Raw genomic sequence first — 18,818 nt, 5'->3', positions numbered from 1 at the left:
CTGTGCTGGTGAAGACAGAAATCCCTTGGCCCACTGCCAAAATCTAGGCCTTTAACTTAGATTTGGGGAACGGAGGTGCTTTGAGTATTGATAAATTGTTCAAGTCCTGTTAAACAAGAATACTAGCTACTGAAGACAATGGTGACTTTGCTGTGTTGTGTAAGTTGAGTGCTCAGCTTGAGTAAAAGAAGTGTTATATTACATTGACTTGTGTGTGAATTTCTGTGATAAGTAACAACTTTGATGTTGAAATTCTTGAAGTACCACTTGTTACATCAACAACTTTGATGTTGGAATTCTTGAAGTACCATCTGTTTTCAGCAGTCAACAGAAAACATACACAACATTGATGTTGGAATTCTTGAAGTACCATCTGTTTTCAGCAGCCAACAGAAAACATCAACAACATTGATGTTGGAATTCTTAAAGTACCACCTGTTTTCAGCAGCCAACAGAAAACATCAACAACATTGATGTTGGAATTCTTGAAGTACCATCTGTTTTTAGCAGCCAACAGAAAACATCAACAACTTTGATGTTGGAATTCTTGAAGTACCATCTGTTTTCCTCAACCAGCAGAAAACATCAACAATTTTGATGTTGAAATTCTTGAAGTACCACTTGTTACATCAACAACTTTGATGTTGGAATTCTTGAAGTACCATCTGTTTTCAGCAGCTAACAGAAAACATCAACAACATTGATGTTGGAATTCTTGAAGCACCATCTGTTTTCAGCAGCCAACAGAAAACATCAACAACATTGATGTTGGAATTCTTGAAGCACCATCTGTTTCCAGCAGCCAACAGAAAACATCAACAACATTAAAAACATCAAAAACTTTGATGTTGAAATTCTTGAAGTACCATCTGTTTTCAGCAGCCAACAGACAACATCAACAACTTTGATGTTGGAATTCTTGAAGTACCATCTGTTTTCAGCAGCCAACAGAAAACATCAACAACTTTGATGTTGGAATTCTTGAAGTACCATCTGTTTTCAGCAGCCAACAGAAAATCATCAACATACTAATTGATGGAATTCTTGAAGTACTATCTGTTTTAGCAGCCAACAGAAAACATCAACAACATTGATGTTGGAATTCTTGAAGTACCATCTGTTTTCAGCGGCCAACAGAAAACATCAACAACTTTGATGTTGGAATTCTTGAAGTACCATCTGTTTTTAGCAGCCAACAGGAAAACAAAACAACTTTGATGTTGGAATTCTTGAAGTACCATCTGTTTTCAGCAGCCAACAGAAAACATCAACAACATTGATGTTGGAATTCTTGAAGTACCATCTGTTTTCAGCAGCCAACAGAAAACATCAACAACATTGATGTTGGAATTCTTGAAGTACCATCTGTTTTCTTCAACCAACAGAAAACATCAACAACTTTGATGTTGGAATTCTTGAAGTACCATCTGTTTTCAGCAGCCAACAGAAAACATCAACAACATTGATGTTGGAATTCTTGAAGTACCATCTGTTTTCAGCAGCCAACAGAAAACAGAAACAACTTTGATGTTGGAATTCTTGAAGTACCATCTGTTTTCAGCAGCCAACAGAAAACATCAACAACATTGATGTTGGAATTCTTGAAGTACCATCTGTTTCCAGCAGCCAACAGAAAACATCAACAACATTGATGTTGGAATTCTTGAAGTACCATCTGTTTTCACCAGCACAACAAGAAAACCAATCAACACATAAGTTGTGTGAAGTCTTAACGTGATCAACGTGTCTTTTTCAGCAGCACACGAAAACATCAACAACTTTGATGTTGGAATTCTTGAAGTACCATCTGTTTTCTTCAACCAACAGAAAACAGAAACAACTTTGATGTTGGAACTCTTGAAGTACCCCCTGTTTTCAGCAGCCAACAGAAAACATCAACAACATTGATGTTGGAATTCTTGAAGTACCATCTGTTTTTAGCAGCCAACAGAAAACATCAACAACTTTGATGTTGGAATTCTTGAAGTACCATCTGTTTTCTTCAACAAACAGAAAACACTAACAACAAAGGAACCGAGATATTATGCCAATACAAGTTGTGTGCAAGTCTAATTAACGCTGATTGCAAAACGTGGTCTTTTATCACATTCACGAGCCAAAAATAGCAAATTATGGCCCTTTCTGAAACCCATGATGGGACCTTCACAGTTTTTGAAAAGAACCTAGATATTATGCCAATACAAGTTGTGTGCAAGTTTGATTAAAGTTGATTGCAAAATGTGCTCTCTGTTGTGTTCACAAAAAATTGTGGACAGACGACAGGTGGACAACGAACGAAGGGCAATCAGAAAAGCTCTCCCTGTCACTCGGTGACAGCTGAGCTAACAAGAGCTGTCCATAAGACAGCGCACTCCACTATTTGGGGATTTGACAGTAAAATGAATGTATGTCTGAATAAGAGACCTCTACTTTAAAAGGAAGATACACCAAGGGGCATAATTCCATCAAATACACAAATTTGAGTTATTAGGATTGTTACAACACATGCAGATGATGATGAAAAAGATATATTTTGAGTTTCAAGTCAATATCTTATATAGTACCAAATTTATGTCCGGAAAACGAAGTTTGTAAAAAATTTAAGTATAAAAGGGGCATAATGCAGTCAAAAATACAAATCAGAGTTATGGGGATTGTTACCACACATGCAGATGATGATGATAAAGATACATTTTAAGTTTCAAGTCTTTATTTTATATTGCATAAAAGAAGTATCCAGAAAGCGAAGATTGCAAAAAAGTTTAAGTACAAAAGGGGCATAATTCTGTCAAAAACACAATTAGAGTTATGGGGAATGTAACCACACATGCAGATGACTATAAACAAATACTTTTAATTTCAAGTCATTATCTTTTAAAGTACCAAAGATATGTCTATAAACAAAGCTTTAGAAAAAAATTAACATGAAAATAATTCTAAGTATAACTCCTTGGTGACCTTGACCTTGGGTATAATGGGCTCAGACCCTACACATATATTGTTTATATACTGGACAATGTTTATGTGAAGTAATGTGAAGTTACAGTAAGATATAAGCAATAGTAACAAAGATATGACAGAAAAACAAAGGTTGCCGAAAAACTTTAACCAAGAAGGGTCACGCCGACGCCGGGGCGAGTAGTATAGCCCCCCTTTCTCCGAATAGTGGAGCTAAAAATGCAATGAGATATAGATATCACATTTAAAAGAAATACTGGTTACAGAAGACAGCATGATTTCAGACATCAATAAATTAGTAGTTCCAGTACTAATGACACTAACTACAACTCCCAGCATCAGCGAAGCCATAATTTAGAATTGCGCGTAGACACTGACGATGACATGTTGGAAGACACATTCACTTAACAAGAGTCACAAGAATCCGACGACAACATGCAAGAATAAGAAGACATATTTTGAGATTAACCAGAAAACAAATGCAACTAGAAAATGCTTTTGTAAAAAAGTGCATGTCTCCCCCAATGCAAAGTCCTATAGGCAAGAAGTCAATAGGGGTCAGGAGCGAAAGTCAAAGAGACACTGATGGTTGGCTGCAATAGGGATCATCTACTTGGCATGTCCAGTCATCCCGCTAAATTTCAACACTCTTGGCCTAGTGGTTCTCAAGTCACTGTTCAGGCTCCTGTGACCTTGACCTTTGATCAAGTGACCTCAAATAAATAGGGGTCATCTACTCTGCATGTCCAATCATCCTATTCAGTTTCAACATTGTAGGTCAAGTGGTTCTCAAGTTATTTCCAAGAAATGATTTTACATGAACAGGCCACTGTGACCTTGACCTTTAATAGACTGACCCCAAAATCAATAGGGGTCATCTACTCTGCATGTTCAATCATCCTATGAAGTTTCAACATTCTGGGTCAAGTGGTTCTCAAGTTATTGATCGGAACTGGTTATCAATGTTCAGGCCCGTGACCTTGACCTTTAACGGAGTGACCCCAAAAACAATAGGGGTCATCTACTTTGCATGTACAATCATCCTATGAAGTTTCAACATTCTGGGTCGAGAGGTTCTCAAGTTATTGACTGGAAATGGTTTTCCATGTTCAGGCCCCTGTGGCCTTACCTTTAACAGAGTGACCCTAAAATTGTTAGGGGTCATCTACTTTGCATGATCAATCATCCTATGAAGTTTCATCATTCTGGGTCAAGTGGTTCTCAAGTTACTGACCGGAAATGGTTTTCAATGTTCAGGCCCCTGTGACCTTGACCTTTAATGGAGTGACCCCAAAATCGATAGGGGTCATTTACTTTGCATGTACAATCATCCTATGAAGTTTCAACATTCTGGGTCAAGTGGTTCTCTAGTTATTGATCAGAAATGGTTTTCAATGTTCAGGCCCCTGTGACCTTGAAGTTTGACGGAGTGACCCCAAAATCAATAGGGGTCATCTACTCTTCATGACCAATCATCCTATGAAGTTTCAACATTCTGGGTCAAGTGGTTCTCTAGTTATTGATCAGAAATGGTTTTCAATGTTCAGGCCCGTGACCTTGACCTTTGACGGAGTGACCCCAAAATCAATAGGGGTCATCTACTCTTCATGACCAATCATCCTATGAAGTTTCAACATTCTGGGTCAAGTGGTTCTCTAGTTATTGATCGGAAATGGTTTCGAATGTTCAGGCCCCTGTGACCTTGACCTTTGACGGAGTGACCCCAAAATCAATACGGGTCATCTACTCTTCATGATCAATCATCCTATGAAGTTTCAACATTCTTGGTCAAGTGGTTCTCTAGTTATTGATCGGAAATGGTTTTCAATGTTCAGGCCCCTGTGACCTTGACCTTTGACGGAGTGACCCCAAAAACAATAGGGTCGTCTACTCCAGCAGCTCTACAACACTATGAAGTTTGAAGGTTCTAGGTCAAATGGTTCTCCAGTTATTGCTCGGAAATGAAGTGTGACGTACGGACGGACGGACGGACGGACAGGGCAAAAACAATATGTCTCCTAGGGGAGACATAACTAGAGCTATCACTAAAGGTGATGAATGTACCCCCCTCATGCACTGACACAGTACATTGTAATTTGACGCACACAAGATTGCATAATTATGTGGACTGTATGTATATAGACTGTATGTATACAGTAAAGTAACAAAAAACTAAGTCCCATAACTATGCAGAATATTTATCTAAAAGAACGTAACATGCACCATGCACAACTACGGTCGGTACTGATCACTTGTGTGAAGTTTCATTAAATTGTGTGCAAGGGTTCGGAAGATTAGGAGCGCACAAGATTGCATATGTAGACTGTATGTACATAGTATGTTAACAAGAAACAAAGTCCAATAACTCTGAAATTTTTGTTGTTGAAAGAGCCAAACATGCCCCATGCACAACTACTGTTGTTACTGATCACTTGTGTGAAGTTTCATTAAATTGTGTCAAGGGGATGAGGAGAGATGGTGCGCACAAGACTGTGCCTATGAATATAGTATAGTAACAAACAAGAGCTGTCAGTGGACAGCGCGCTCGACTATTCTCAGTGCTTGATAGTATAATATAAGCAATGAGTAAAACTTTAACATTACAATAAGCATATTCTAAGTCGAAAAGGGGCCATAATTCAGTCAAAATGCTTGATAGAGTTGCCTCCTCCTTTTTACAGACTGGGGTCATGATGGTAAACAAGTATGCAAAATATGAAAGCAATATTTCAATGGACTTTGAAAATATTTGGGCTGGTACGCAAACTTTAACATTTATTCTAAGTCGAAAAGGTGCCATAATTCAGTCAAAATGCTTGATAGAGTTGCCTCCTCCTTGTTACAGACTGGGGTCATGTTGGTAAACAAGTATGCAAAATATGAAAGCAATATCTCAATGGACTTTGAAAATATTTGGGGTGGTACGCAAACTTTAACATTTGTATGACGCTCACGCTCACGCCGGGGCGAGTAGGATAGCTCCCCTATTCTTCGAATAGTCGAGCTAAAAACAAAGTCCCATAACTCTGCAATTTTTTTTTTCTGAAAGAACCTAACATGCCCCATGCACAACTACTGTTGTTACTGATCACTTGTGTGAAGTTTCATTAAATTGTGTCAAGGGGATGAGGAGAGATGGTGCGCACAAGATTGTGTCTATGGACAGACAAACGGACAACCTGAAACCAGTATCCCCCCCCTTACAACTTTGTTGTCAGGGGTACAACAATTAAAGAGGCATTATCTAAGTGACACTGATGAATGATAAGGACACTAAAGTCAGTGACTACAATCCAGATTTTTGTAACTTTAATTTCTGTTTTTGTAGACCAATTCTTTTTCGAAATGTAACATGCGTTCATCTGGAGAGGGAGTTGGAAAAAACAAGAGACCCAGAATCAAGAACCAAGTTAAAAAGTATGGTTGCTGTTCACAATGAAAGACAAATGTACGTTTTACACTAACTAGTATTCTGATATATCAGTTTTTACCTCAACTATTCAAAGAATAAGTAGAGCTCTTCTACTCACCACAGTGTCAGAGTTGGCTTCTGCGTCGGCGTCACACCTTGGTTAAGTTTTTCATACCAGTCCACATTTTGACAAAGATAAAGCTTTGAAACTTTCAACACTTGCTTAACCATCACGTGCAGTTATAGGCACGAGCTCGTTACTCCATCAAGACATTTCGCTGTATTATGGACCCTTTTTGGCTTAGAAATCTTGGTTTAGTTTTTCGTACCAGTTTAAATTTGTGTAAAGTGTTTGACGTATGGCTTTGAAAACTTTTATCACTTGTTTGTCGTAACAGTCTCTATCTGTAGGCAAGAGTAAATAACTCTGTCAACTATTTTGGCTGAAGTATGGCCCTTTTAGGACTTTGAAATTTGTTCCTAAAGTCTTACTTGGAACGATGCTCACTTTTGCAGTGTTCGAAGTTTTCACGGATGCATTATAAGAGCACCGCTGTGGACTGGGCAAGTTTCATAAGAGAACTGTGTAAAGAACACTTTCATCAGAACACAAAGTCTAAGGTTATTAGAGGAGAAATTGAATTAGACAAGTCCCTGTTTGGCCGGAAGGTGAAGTATAACCGCAGAAACCCAAACAAGGGTCTACGTGTGTGGGTCTTTGGCATGGTGGAGAGAAGCAGCAACAGCATAATTCTGTATCCGGTAAATGACAGACGACATGAAACTCTCCTTCCATTAATTCAAAGACATGTTGAACCAGGCAGACAAATTTATTCAAATGGCTGGAGTGCTTATTGTCAACTAAATAACATTGGCTATGAACATTTTATTGTTATACACAGGTATTCCTTTAAGAAGGTCTACAAGAATGCATCAACAGGGGAAATTCTATTAGTTCACACCAATCGCATTGGAGGGTCTTGGAAGCATGCCAAAGACCACTTCAGAAAGATGTCAGGCACCTCCGCTTCGCAATGGGAGGGTGTTCTGAGGTGAAAGGAAATTTGTACCAGGCCTTCTTCAACTTGGTCAAGTCGATATACCCTCTCAACGACAAGCCACAGGTACAGTACGCCTCTCTTTGATTCTTGGGTGGGAGTGGAAAATGCATCTGCCCTTCCATTTGAAGACTGGTAAATGAATCCTACCTTCACAGATGACAGCTCCACAGATCCATAATCGGACGTAATATCCAGTGACAATGAGCAATCTGGAGCATGCGGTGAAGGGAATCCCATAGGCAGCATGTCAAATCCATATCTAGTGTCAATTGAGGAAGATTCACAACCACTACCGCCAAATGTAATGGCACATAAAGACAGCACATATGGCGAGTCATTACTGTCTTCTGGACCACTGAATTCTCGTGTATTACACGAAATGTTCTCGGGTACCAGTCGCAACGGCGATCCAGATACATTAGTTCATGCACCTGAAACTAATGTTCCTACAACCTCTAACATGGAAACGATGATGCCAAAACCGTCGACGAAAACGTCCCCTTGAATGCAAACAGATAAAGTATGTGCACCAAAGGGGTTCAAACGTGTAAAGAAAGGACCTTCAAGATGCTAGAAAAAAAGAAGGCAACAAATCGGTACTCAAAGTCGGCTTTTATTTGGAGCGATGGAGACGATGACTGTGTAAACAGTTCGTTAGAAATGATTTGTAAATAGGAAAGTGAATTTTCAGTTTATCAACTTGAGTAAAAGAATGCACATTTACTGTATATTAACTGTTTTTTTCAAAGAAGACGTGTCAGAAGAATGCACATATTCAATGGATATAACATATACAAGAGGGCCATGAAGGCCCTGTATCGCTCAACTGACCAATTGACCTAAAGATCATCAAGATTAACATTCTGACCAAGTTTCATTAAGAAATGGTCAAAAATGTGGCCTCTGAAGTTTTGACTTGCTTTTCCTTTGATTTGACCTGGTGACCTAGTTTTTGACCCCAGATTTTGAACTTGACCTAAAGATCATCAAGATTAACATTCTTACTAAGTTTCACGAAGATACAGTCATAAATGTGGCCTCTTGAATTTTAACAAGCTTTTCCTTTGATTTTACCTAGTGACCTAGTCTTTACCCCACCCGACCCAGATTTGAATGTGACCTATAGATCATCAAGATTTACATTCTGACCAAGTTTCATGAAGATACAGTCATAAATGTGGCCTCTACACTGTAAACAAGCTTTTCCTTTGATTCAACCTGGTGACCTACTTTTTGACCCTAGATGACCAAACATCGAACTTGTCCAAGATTTTATTGAGGGTAACATTCTGACCAAGTTTCATTATTATTTATTTAGTTTTTTTTTTTTGTTGGATTTAATGTCGCACCGACACATGATAGGCCATATGGCGACTTTCCAGCTTTTAATGGTGGACGAAGACCCCAGGTGCCCCTCCATGCATTATTTCATCACGAGCGGGCACCTGGATAGAACCACCGACCTTCCGTAAGCCAGCTGGATGGCTTCCTCACATAAGTTTCATTAAGATTGGGCCAAAATTGTGACCTCTACAGTGTTAACAAGCTTTTCCTTTGATTTGACCGTGCGACCTAGTTTTTGACCCCAGATACCCCAATATTGCACTCGTCCAAGATTTTATTGAGGGTATGTGTGTGTTCGGGTTTAACGTCTTTTTCAACAATTTTTCAGTCATATAAAAACGACGGTGTCTACTTGTAGCAGTGAGCACAATGCCCAACTTTATAGTGCTGCTTCACTGGAATATCACGTCGTAGACATGTGACATGATACCCCACCCAGTCACATTACTGACACCGGGCTGACCAGTCCTAGCACTACCCTCTTAATGCTGAGCGCCAAGCGAGGAAGCTACTAGTACCATTTTTTACATCTTTGGTATGACACAGCCGGGGATCGAACCCACGATCACCCTCACTCGAAGCGGACGCTCTACCACTAGGCTACCGAGGCAGTTTTTATTGAGGGTAACATTCTGACCAAGTTTCATTAAGATTGGGCCAAAATTGTGACCTCTATAGAGTGTTAACAAGCTTTTCCTTTGATTTGACCTGGTGACCTAGTTTTTGACTCCAGATGACCCCATATCAAACACGTCCAAGATTTTATTTAGGGTAACATTCTGACCAAGTTTCATTAAGATTGGTCCAAAATTGCGACCTCTAAAGTGTTAACAAGCTTTTCCTTTGATTTGACCTGGTGACCTAGTTTTTTACCCTAGATGACCCAATATCAAACTCATCCAAGATTTTATTGAGGGTAACATTCTGAACAAGTTTCATTAAGATTGGGCCAAAATTGTGACCTCTTGAGTGTTAACAGTCAAATTGTTGACGACTGACGATGGACACAGGGTGATCACAAAAGCTCACTTTTGAGCACTTCGTGCTCAGGTGAGCTAATAAACTTTTCCTGTGTTTGTTTACATACAACAAGTGACAGCTGCTGTCAAACTGTAAAACTGCATTGTGGGTAAGTACTTTATTAAAATTATTTTGCAAGCGCCTCACTGATACAGATCAGGAGCATGCGTGGTATAACATGATAAAATTTACAAAAAATAAAGTGTGAAAAAAATATTCCCCAGGGGACGTAGACCGGATATTGCTGTTAAGTAAGACTAGATGTGTGTCCATAGGACACAGGTGCCCCCACTCCTGCCACTGTAACATGGTTTATGACTCAGGTTAAACAATTTTTAAGATGTTTGCAACACAAACTTTTAAGAACTTTATGTGTATTTTTCACTTAGTTGGCCATATGTCTGGCCTAGCTGAGTAAAATCCTAAAGAGAACACTTCATAGGCTATAAAACAAGCCTCTAATGTTTTATGATTTTAGGTCAAGTACATTTTAACATACATGTTTCACAAACTTCTTTTTTGAGTAAGTCTGGACATGAAGTCTGGTCTTGTGTAGTGAAATAATGACTGTTGGTAAAATATTTTCGGAGCTATGCGCGACAAAACATTAAAATGACAATATTTTCCTAGGTCAGGGGCCATAACTCCTACAATACTGAATGAATCCGGATGCGAAACCCCAGGTGCACAACTGCACATGCTGACCAACATTGCTGTAAACTTTGGTGACTCTAGGTCAAATACTTTTGGAACTACGCACGATGATCAATCTTTTATTAAGTCAGGGGCCATAACTCCTACAATACTGAATGAATCCGGACGCAAAACCCCAGGTGCACAACTACACATGCTGACCAACATTTCTGTAAAGTTTTGTGACTCTACGTCAAATACTTTTGGAGCTAGGCGTGACACAACACTAAATGACCAATTTTTACAGTCAGGGGCCATAACTCCTACACGACTGAATGAATCCGGATGCAAAACCCCAGGTGCACAACTACACATGCTGACCAACATTCCTGTAAAGTTTTGTGTCTCTACGTCTAATACTTTTGGAGCTAGATGTGACACAACATTCTCGGAAGGACGAATAGACAGACAGACGGACGGACGGAGGGATGGACAGATGAACGGAAAAGAGCAAATCTATATGCCCCCACCACTCATGGGGGGCACATAAAACAATGTACCATAACTGTGCAGAATTTTAATCTGAAAGAACCTAACATGCACAATTAGGGTTACTACTGATCTCTGTGTGAGTTTCATTAAATTGTAAACATGGGTTCAGGAGATTTAGCAAGCATATGCAGACTCTATGTATATATTATAGTAACAAAAAAAGAAAGTCCCGTAACTCTGCAAATTTTTTCTGAAAGAAAATAACATGCCCGATGCACAACTACTGTTGTTATTGATCACTTGTGTTAAGTTTCATTAAACTGTGTCAAGGGGATGAGAAGATATGGTGCGCACAAGGTTGTGTCTACAGACAGATGGACTGTCCGACAGACATACAACCTGAAACCAGTATATCACCCCCCCCCCCCCCCCTTTACAACTTCATGGTTCAGGGGGAACAATAATTATATCATTCTTCATTCTTTCCAATTATCTATCTCATCCCGTCAACAGGGTCAAAGAGACTTATACCCAGTATCTGAATAAATGCTAATACTCAAACAGGTTAAAAGTGGCGTTTCAGTTTTGAGAAACACCAATAGTGAGATATAATGGCTGAAGCTATGTAAAAAAAAATGTTCTCATTTGAGAGAGATTTATATTCATATTTTCATTGTTTTGCATACATTGCATCTGAAAACTCATCACAAGTGAAATGCAATGACTTAAATGTGCTATCATTATTAGAAAATGACATTGAAAAATTTAGTGTGCTGGGAAATGTAATGCTGTATGGGGATACAAATGCAAGGATTTCAAATAGGTCTGATTTAATAGATAATAATAATGTGTGTAACATGCAGACACAATAGATAATACATGTAAAAGAAGAGGTAGAGAGTTATTGGACAGGTGTATATCTGCAAATCTGCATATATTAAGTAGGCAAACATTTGGTGACATCTGTGGAAAATATACATGTTTCCAGTATAATGGTAACAGTGTACACAGACAATGGTTTGAAGCACGAACCCGCAGCCAGGAGAAACAACAGACGATATATGCAATGTGAGCATCCAGGTTTAAGTGTCAAGAAAAGTGGATTATTGACAAACTCAAAATATCAATACTTGGGTGCTAGCCCAGATGGTTTGATTAATTGTACACACTGCCAAGACCAAAACGTTCTTGAATTGAAATGTCCATCATCCCTTAAATGGATGATGAAAACTTCAGCTGAATGTGCAGAGGATCCCACATTTTTGTGTGAACAAGTTGAAAGGAGAGTTACCTTGAAAAGGAATCACAGTTACTATTTTCAGGTTTAAGGACAGTTTGGCCCAGTGGACAAAAATAGTGTGATTTTGTCGTGTGTGTGGACATGCATGGGACTTTCCGTAGAGAGAATTGTCTTTAATTTGGATGTTTTCATATCCATAAGGGAAAAACTTTTATAGTTATATTAAGGCATTCATTCCAGAACTTTTTACACAACGCATTAGTGTAGGAAAGGTTAGTTTGGCAGAGAAATAAATTGTGTAATCAGAATAATATGTATCAGTATCAGTCAACAGTTTGACAGACTTATGGGCAAATAAAAACAAGACTTATCAGATAATCAGTTCTGCGATCTAATTGACTATTTAAGCTGTCGTAAGGTCAACCCATCCTTGTGTTGCGAGTACATTTACTGCGATCTAATTGACTATTTAAGCTGTCGTAAGGTCAACCCATCCTTGTGTTGCGAGTACATTTACTGCAAAATTGTCCACGGGGATTTCATATTTCTAAGGCAGTATGCAGTAATACTACTGATCTTTGGACATAACATTTATCCATTGAACTTTTGTTCGCTTGTACCTTGGCCATCAAAAGCAACAATTTCTGAGACTATGCTAAGAATATTCAGTATCAACTGTACTGACTTTACATCAAAATGCCATAATCATCAGCTAATAAATCCCAAACATGTATATACTCACATTTGTAGAAAGAAGACATTAGCCACAAACAAATGACAATGAAGATCTGTGCCCGGCTAGGGGTGCAATTACCAAAAATAAAGGTTTTTTAATATCAGACTTAAGACTGGGAGACATGATTCCTGTGAAGTTTGGTGTAATCCTGCCCTGTGGTTTTCAAGAAGATTTTTTGGAAAATGTTGACGGACCCACGACTGACGACACACGACTGACTACGGACTACCGACGATGGACACTGAGCGGTCACAAAAACTCACCATGAGCCTTTCGCTCAGGTGAGCTAAAAATCATTAGTAGTCTTGAGAGCTAAATTTTCATGGAGTCTGTGATTACATCAATCCATGACAATAAAACTCACAGAATAACTACAATTCACATTTCTTCCATCTTCAAAATTTAGTATACACGACTTTATGTCCCAACAAAATAGCCGTTTTGGTCAAAATTACAACATTTAATGCTAACATATTAAAATAAATTCACAGTATGTATTTTTATATCTGTGTTTGGGAAAGATGCCTTACTGCCTACTAAAATATCGAAAAAGGAATTATTAGACGGAAATTCAAAATGAACAAAGATCATAAAACATAACTACCTTATAAATATATATATATATATATATATATATATATATATATATATATATATATATATATGTATCAGATGAGCTTATATTCTGAAACTGATTACCAAATAGATGACCAGGCTACTTTCTCTGGGAGACATTTAGACATTTATAACGGGGCCGTTATCTCTTTGAGATACTCTGAAAACAATGCATGTCCCGTCTCCTAAGAGAATGAAATTTACCGGTGCAAAAATAATATAAACGAAAGTAAGAAATAGTTTAAGACATAAAGAACAAACTTGCTCTAAGGAGTTACTGTTAATACAGCTTGTACTGTGCGTGATGCTCAAAGGATATAAAACAAACATTTGAGACCAGCTACATACTTGCTTCAACATTGGAATTGACCAATGGCAAGATTTTACGTATCCACACACTGGTGTCAATACTCAAGTTTTATAACTTCTGTATCAATCAAAAGCATAATTACTATTCTAATAGTACAGTTCAAAAAACTCAATTCACATTTTCCATTCATTTACCAAGATTCTCTGCAACCATGTAGTCTCCAGATGTCAACTCAACCTGACCCTTTCATCTTATCCACTGGTTGTTGACCAAGACTAACCTCTGACAACTTGACCTGTGAGCCAAATAGTAAACTGTCGACTAATATTTTAGATATCAATGTAATTATAGGCAGCCTACAGCCCAGTAAATGTCCGTAAATACTATTAGATCTGCTGCAGGTAACTGTAAACAGACCCTTTCAACTTGTAATGTGAACTGAGGATCTTGTGGACTTATGCACATCATGTTCTGATCAATGAACTATGCACTTGCTTTGGAAGCATCCTGACCTTCTTCATTATGGGCAATATCCATTTCTAGCATCAATTTTAATGTTGTCATGGTAACACCTTCTTCTCTTCCTCAGTCAGGTATTTCATTGCCTCTACAACGAACTCATTATCTGCATGAAAAAAAAAATTACCACATTATTACTTTTTGTTCAGGTAAGAGTCATAATGACAATAATTTTTGTCATCTGGTGACTTATCCAGCTTTTTATGGTGCAAGAAAACCACAGTTACACCTCCAGGCATTGCTTCAGACACAAAGAATGTGGGTAGAACAACCAATCTTCTGTAAGCCCGCTGGATGGCTCCTTCACATGAAGAATTCCATGCTCCGGGTCAAGTTTTCAAACCCACATTGGAAAAGGGTGATTCAAGTTGGTAAACTTAACCACTTGGCTAAGGAGGCCCCCAAAACATATCTTACTAGTGCCGTTTGAACAAAAGTTTGTAACAGACTTACCAACGTCCCCGACCTACAGACATTTTTCACAAAACATACTGCATGCCAATACAGCATCTTTGCATGAACAAACAAGAGAACCATGATGGTCCTGAATCGCTCACCTCTTCCCACATGACCCAGTTTTGAGTATGACGTCGTTTTTTCTATTATTTGAAATAGTGACCTAGTTTTTCAGCTCATGTGACCCAGTTTTGAACTTGACCTAGATATTATCAAGATAAAAATTCTGACCAATTTTCAAGAAGATCCATTGAAAAATATGGCCTCTAGAGAGGTCACAAGGTTCTTCTATTATTTGACCTATTGACCTAGTTTTTGAAGGTAGGTGACCCTGTTTTGAATTTTACCTAGATATCCTCAATGTGAACATTCTCACTAATTTTCATGAAGATCTCATGAAAAATATGGCCTCTACAGAGGTCACAAGGTTTTTCTTTTTTTATACCTACTGGCCTAGTTTTTTAAGGCACATGACCCAGTTTCAAACTTGACCTAGATATCATCAAGGTGAACATTCTGACCAATTTTTATGGAGATCCATTCACAAGTATGGCCTCTAGAGAGGTCACAAGGTTTTTCTATTTTTAGAAATACTGACCTAGTTTTTGACCGCACATGACCCTGTTTCGAACTTGACCTAGATAACATCAAGATGAACATTCAGACCAACTTTCATACAGATCCCATGAAAAGTATGGCCTCTAGAGAGGTCACAAGGTTTTTTTATTATTTGATCTACTGACCTAGTTTTTTAAGGCATGTGACCCAGTTTCAAATTTGACCTAGATATCATCAAGGTGAACATTCTGACCAATTTTTATGGAGATCCATTCACAAGTATGGCCTCTAGAGAGGTCACAAGGTTTTTCTATTTTTAGACCTACTGACCTAGTTTTTGACCGCACATGACCCTGTTTCGAACTTGACCTAGCTATCATCAAGATAAACATTCAGACCAACTTTCATACAGATCCCATGAAAAATATGGCCTCCAGAGAGGTCACAAGGTTTTTCTATTATTTGACCTACTGACCTAGTTTTTGATGGCACGTAACCCACTTTCGAACTTGACCTTGATATCATCAAGATGAACATTCTGACCAATTTTCATGAAGATCTAATGAAATATATGGCCTCTAGAGAGGACACAAGGTTTTTCTATTTTTAGACCTACTGACCTAGTTTTTGACCGCACGTGACCCAGTTTCAAACTTGACCTAGATATCATCAAGATGAACATTCAGACCAATTTTCATACAGATCCCATGAAAAATGTGGCCTTTAAAGAGGTCACAAGGTTTTTCTATTATTTGACCTACTGACCTAGTTTTTGATGGCACGTGACCCAGTTTCGAACTTGACCTAGATATCATCAAGATGAACGTTCTGACCAATTTTCATGAAGATCTTGTGAAATATATGGCCTCTAGAGAGGTCACAAGGTTTTTCTATTTTTAGACATACTGACCAAATTTTTGATGGCACGTGACCCAGTTTCGAACTTGACCTAGATATCATCAAGGTGAACATTCTGACCAATTTTCATGAAGATCTTGTGAAATATATGGCCTCTAGAGAGGTCACAAGGTTTTTCTATTTTTAGACCTACTGACCTAGTTTTTGAAGGCACGTGACCCAGTTTCGAACTTGACCTAGATATCATCAAGATGAACATTCTGACCAACTTTCATAAAGATCCCATGAAAAATGTGACCTCTAGAGTGGTCACAAGCAAAAGTTTACGGACGCACGCACGCACGCACGCACGCACGACGGACACCGCGCGATCACAAAAGCTCACCTTGTCACTTTGTGACAGGTGAGCTAAAAATAACTGGAGTGACAGAATGTCACAGTATATGCCCATCATGTAGATATTCAGTAAAACATATTCTGTATAAGTTTAGTAGACAGTAAACCAAAACAATGACATATCCAATTCTAACAACAAGGTTAAGTTTCAAGAATAAGCTATTTATAGTAGCAACAAATGGAAGTGTTTTGTTTTTCTAAGTCCACAAAAAACAAGTGAATGAAGTATTGCCATGCAATACAAAGTCCCCTACTGGAAGACACCTAATTTTTTCTACTGCAGTATAACATAATGAACTGATATCTGTCAATGATGTATAAACAATATTGTACTACATATACAATATGTTATAACATTATAACAACACACTTGGATTAAAATGTGCATATATAAAAACCCACAGTTGTTTTCATATTGAATTTTTTTGGCTGATTATAAAAATGTTATCATGTAAGTTATTTATAGTAACAACAAAGGGAAATTAATCTTTAAAAAAAAAAAAAAAAAAAAAAAAAAAAAAAAAAAAAAATTAATAATGTAAGTCCACAAGAAACTCTTTACCAGGTAGAGATAGGTCAAAATACACCTAAAAATTGGATGTAACATGCATGCTGTACCACAGAAAAGTGGTCTCGATTTTTCTCTACTGCCAGTAATAAAAAAGTTACAATAAAATCTATTTATAGTAATAACAAAGGGATGTAATTCTAAAAACAAGGGTGCCTCATGGTGGTGAACATTTGGTCCAAGTTACATCAAAATCCCTCCATGCATGAAGAAGAAATGTTCCATACAAAGTCATTCTTGAATTTGACCTTTGACTTCTAAATATGACCTTGACCTTAGACCTAGGGACCTGGTTCTTGCGCATGACATGTTGTCTCATCCAGGGGAATATTTGTGCCAACTGATATCTAAATCCTGCTTTGCATGACAAAGTTATAGACCGGACAGGAAAAAAATCCTCTTGACCTTTGATCTCAAAGTGTGACCTTGACCTTTAAGCTAGGGTACTGGGTGTTGCGCATGACATGTCGTCTCATCATGGGAAACATTTGTGCCAAGTAATATTAAAATCCCTTCATGGATGGCAGAGTTATGGACGGGACAGGAAAAAAACTCTGTTGACCTTTGACCCCCAATTGTGACCTTGACCTTTGAGCTAGGGGTCCGGGATTTGCGCATGACACGTCGTCTCATCATGGGGAACACTTGTGCTAAGTAATATTAAAATCCCTTAATGAATGTCAGAGTTATGGACCGGAAACAGACCCTGTTCATGCTATGTTAACATTTGACTGCTAAGTGTGACCTTGACCTTTGAGCTAGGGGTCTGAAAGTTGTGCATGACATATCGTCTTATTATGAGGTACATTTGTGCCAAGTAATATTAAAATCCCTTCATAGATGGGAGAGTTATGGACCGGACAGGAAAAAAACCTTGTTGACCTTTGACCTCCAATTGTGACCTTGACCTTTAAGCTAGGGGTCCAGGTTTTGCGCATGACACGTCGTCTCCTCATGGGGAACATTTGTGCCAAGTAATATTAAAATCTCTTCATGGATGGGAGAGTTATGGACCGGACAGGAAAAAAGCCCTGTTGACCTTTGACCTCCAATTGTGACCTTGACCTTTGAGCTAGGGGTCCGGGATTTGCGCACGACACATCATCTCATCATGGGGAACATTTGTGCCAAGTAATACTGAAATCCCTTCAAGGATGGGAGAGTTGTGGACCGGACAGGAAAAAAGCCCTGTTGACCTTTGACCTCCTATTGTGGCCTTGACCTTTGAGCTAGGGGTCTGGGATTTGCGCATGACACGTCGTCTCATCATGGGGAACATTTGTGCCAAGTAATATTAAAATCCCTTCATGGATGACAGAGTTATGGACCGGACACGAAATTGCGGACGGATGGAATGACGGAATGACAGAATGACGGAATGACGGAAAGACGGAATGACGGAAAAGAGCATTCCTATAGTCCCCAAAACTGGTTTTCAACCAGTAGGGGACTAAAAAACTCCTTACAAAGTAGAGATACCTTACAATACACCTAAAATTTGAAAGTAACATCTATGTTGTACCACAGAAAAGTGGTCTTGTTTTTTCCATACCTTCAATTATAAAAATTTTAATTTATTTGTTGGGTTTAACATTGCACCGACACACAGGTCAAAATGGCGACTTTCCAGCTGTGATGGTGG

The 18,818-nt window shown here is 38.5% G+C and overlaps 1 protein-coding gene across 1 annotated transcript in view; it reads right to left on the bottom strand.

The window, feature by feature from the left end:
* Nucleotides 1-13,785: 13,785 nt before the first annotated feature.
* LOC123532948 (TATA box-binding protein-associated factor RNA polymerase I subunit A-like) overlaps nt 13,786-18,818 on the bottom strand; it is a 61,078-nt gene continuing 56,045 nt past the window's right edge. The window contains exon 12 of the mRNA XM_053551921.1: nt 13,786-14,446. Coding sequence (XP_053407896.1) covers nt 14,382-14,446 — 65 coding nt within the window. The 3' untranslated portion in view covers nt 13,786-14,381. The remainder of the gene's footprint in view (nt 14,447-18,818) is intronic.

The sequence above is a fragment of the Mercenaria mercenaria genome, chromosome 1 (assembly GCF_021730395.1).
Source record: "Mercenaria mercenaria strain notata chromosome 1, MADL_Memer_1, whole genome shotgun sequence".
NCBI classification, from domain to species: domain Eukaryota; kingdom Metazoa; phylum Mollusca; class Bivalvia; order Venerida; family Veneridae; genus Mercenaria; species Mercenaria mercenaria.
This window is presented reverse-complemented; position numbering and strand designations above follow the sequence as displayed.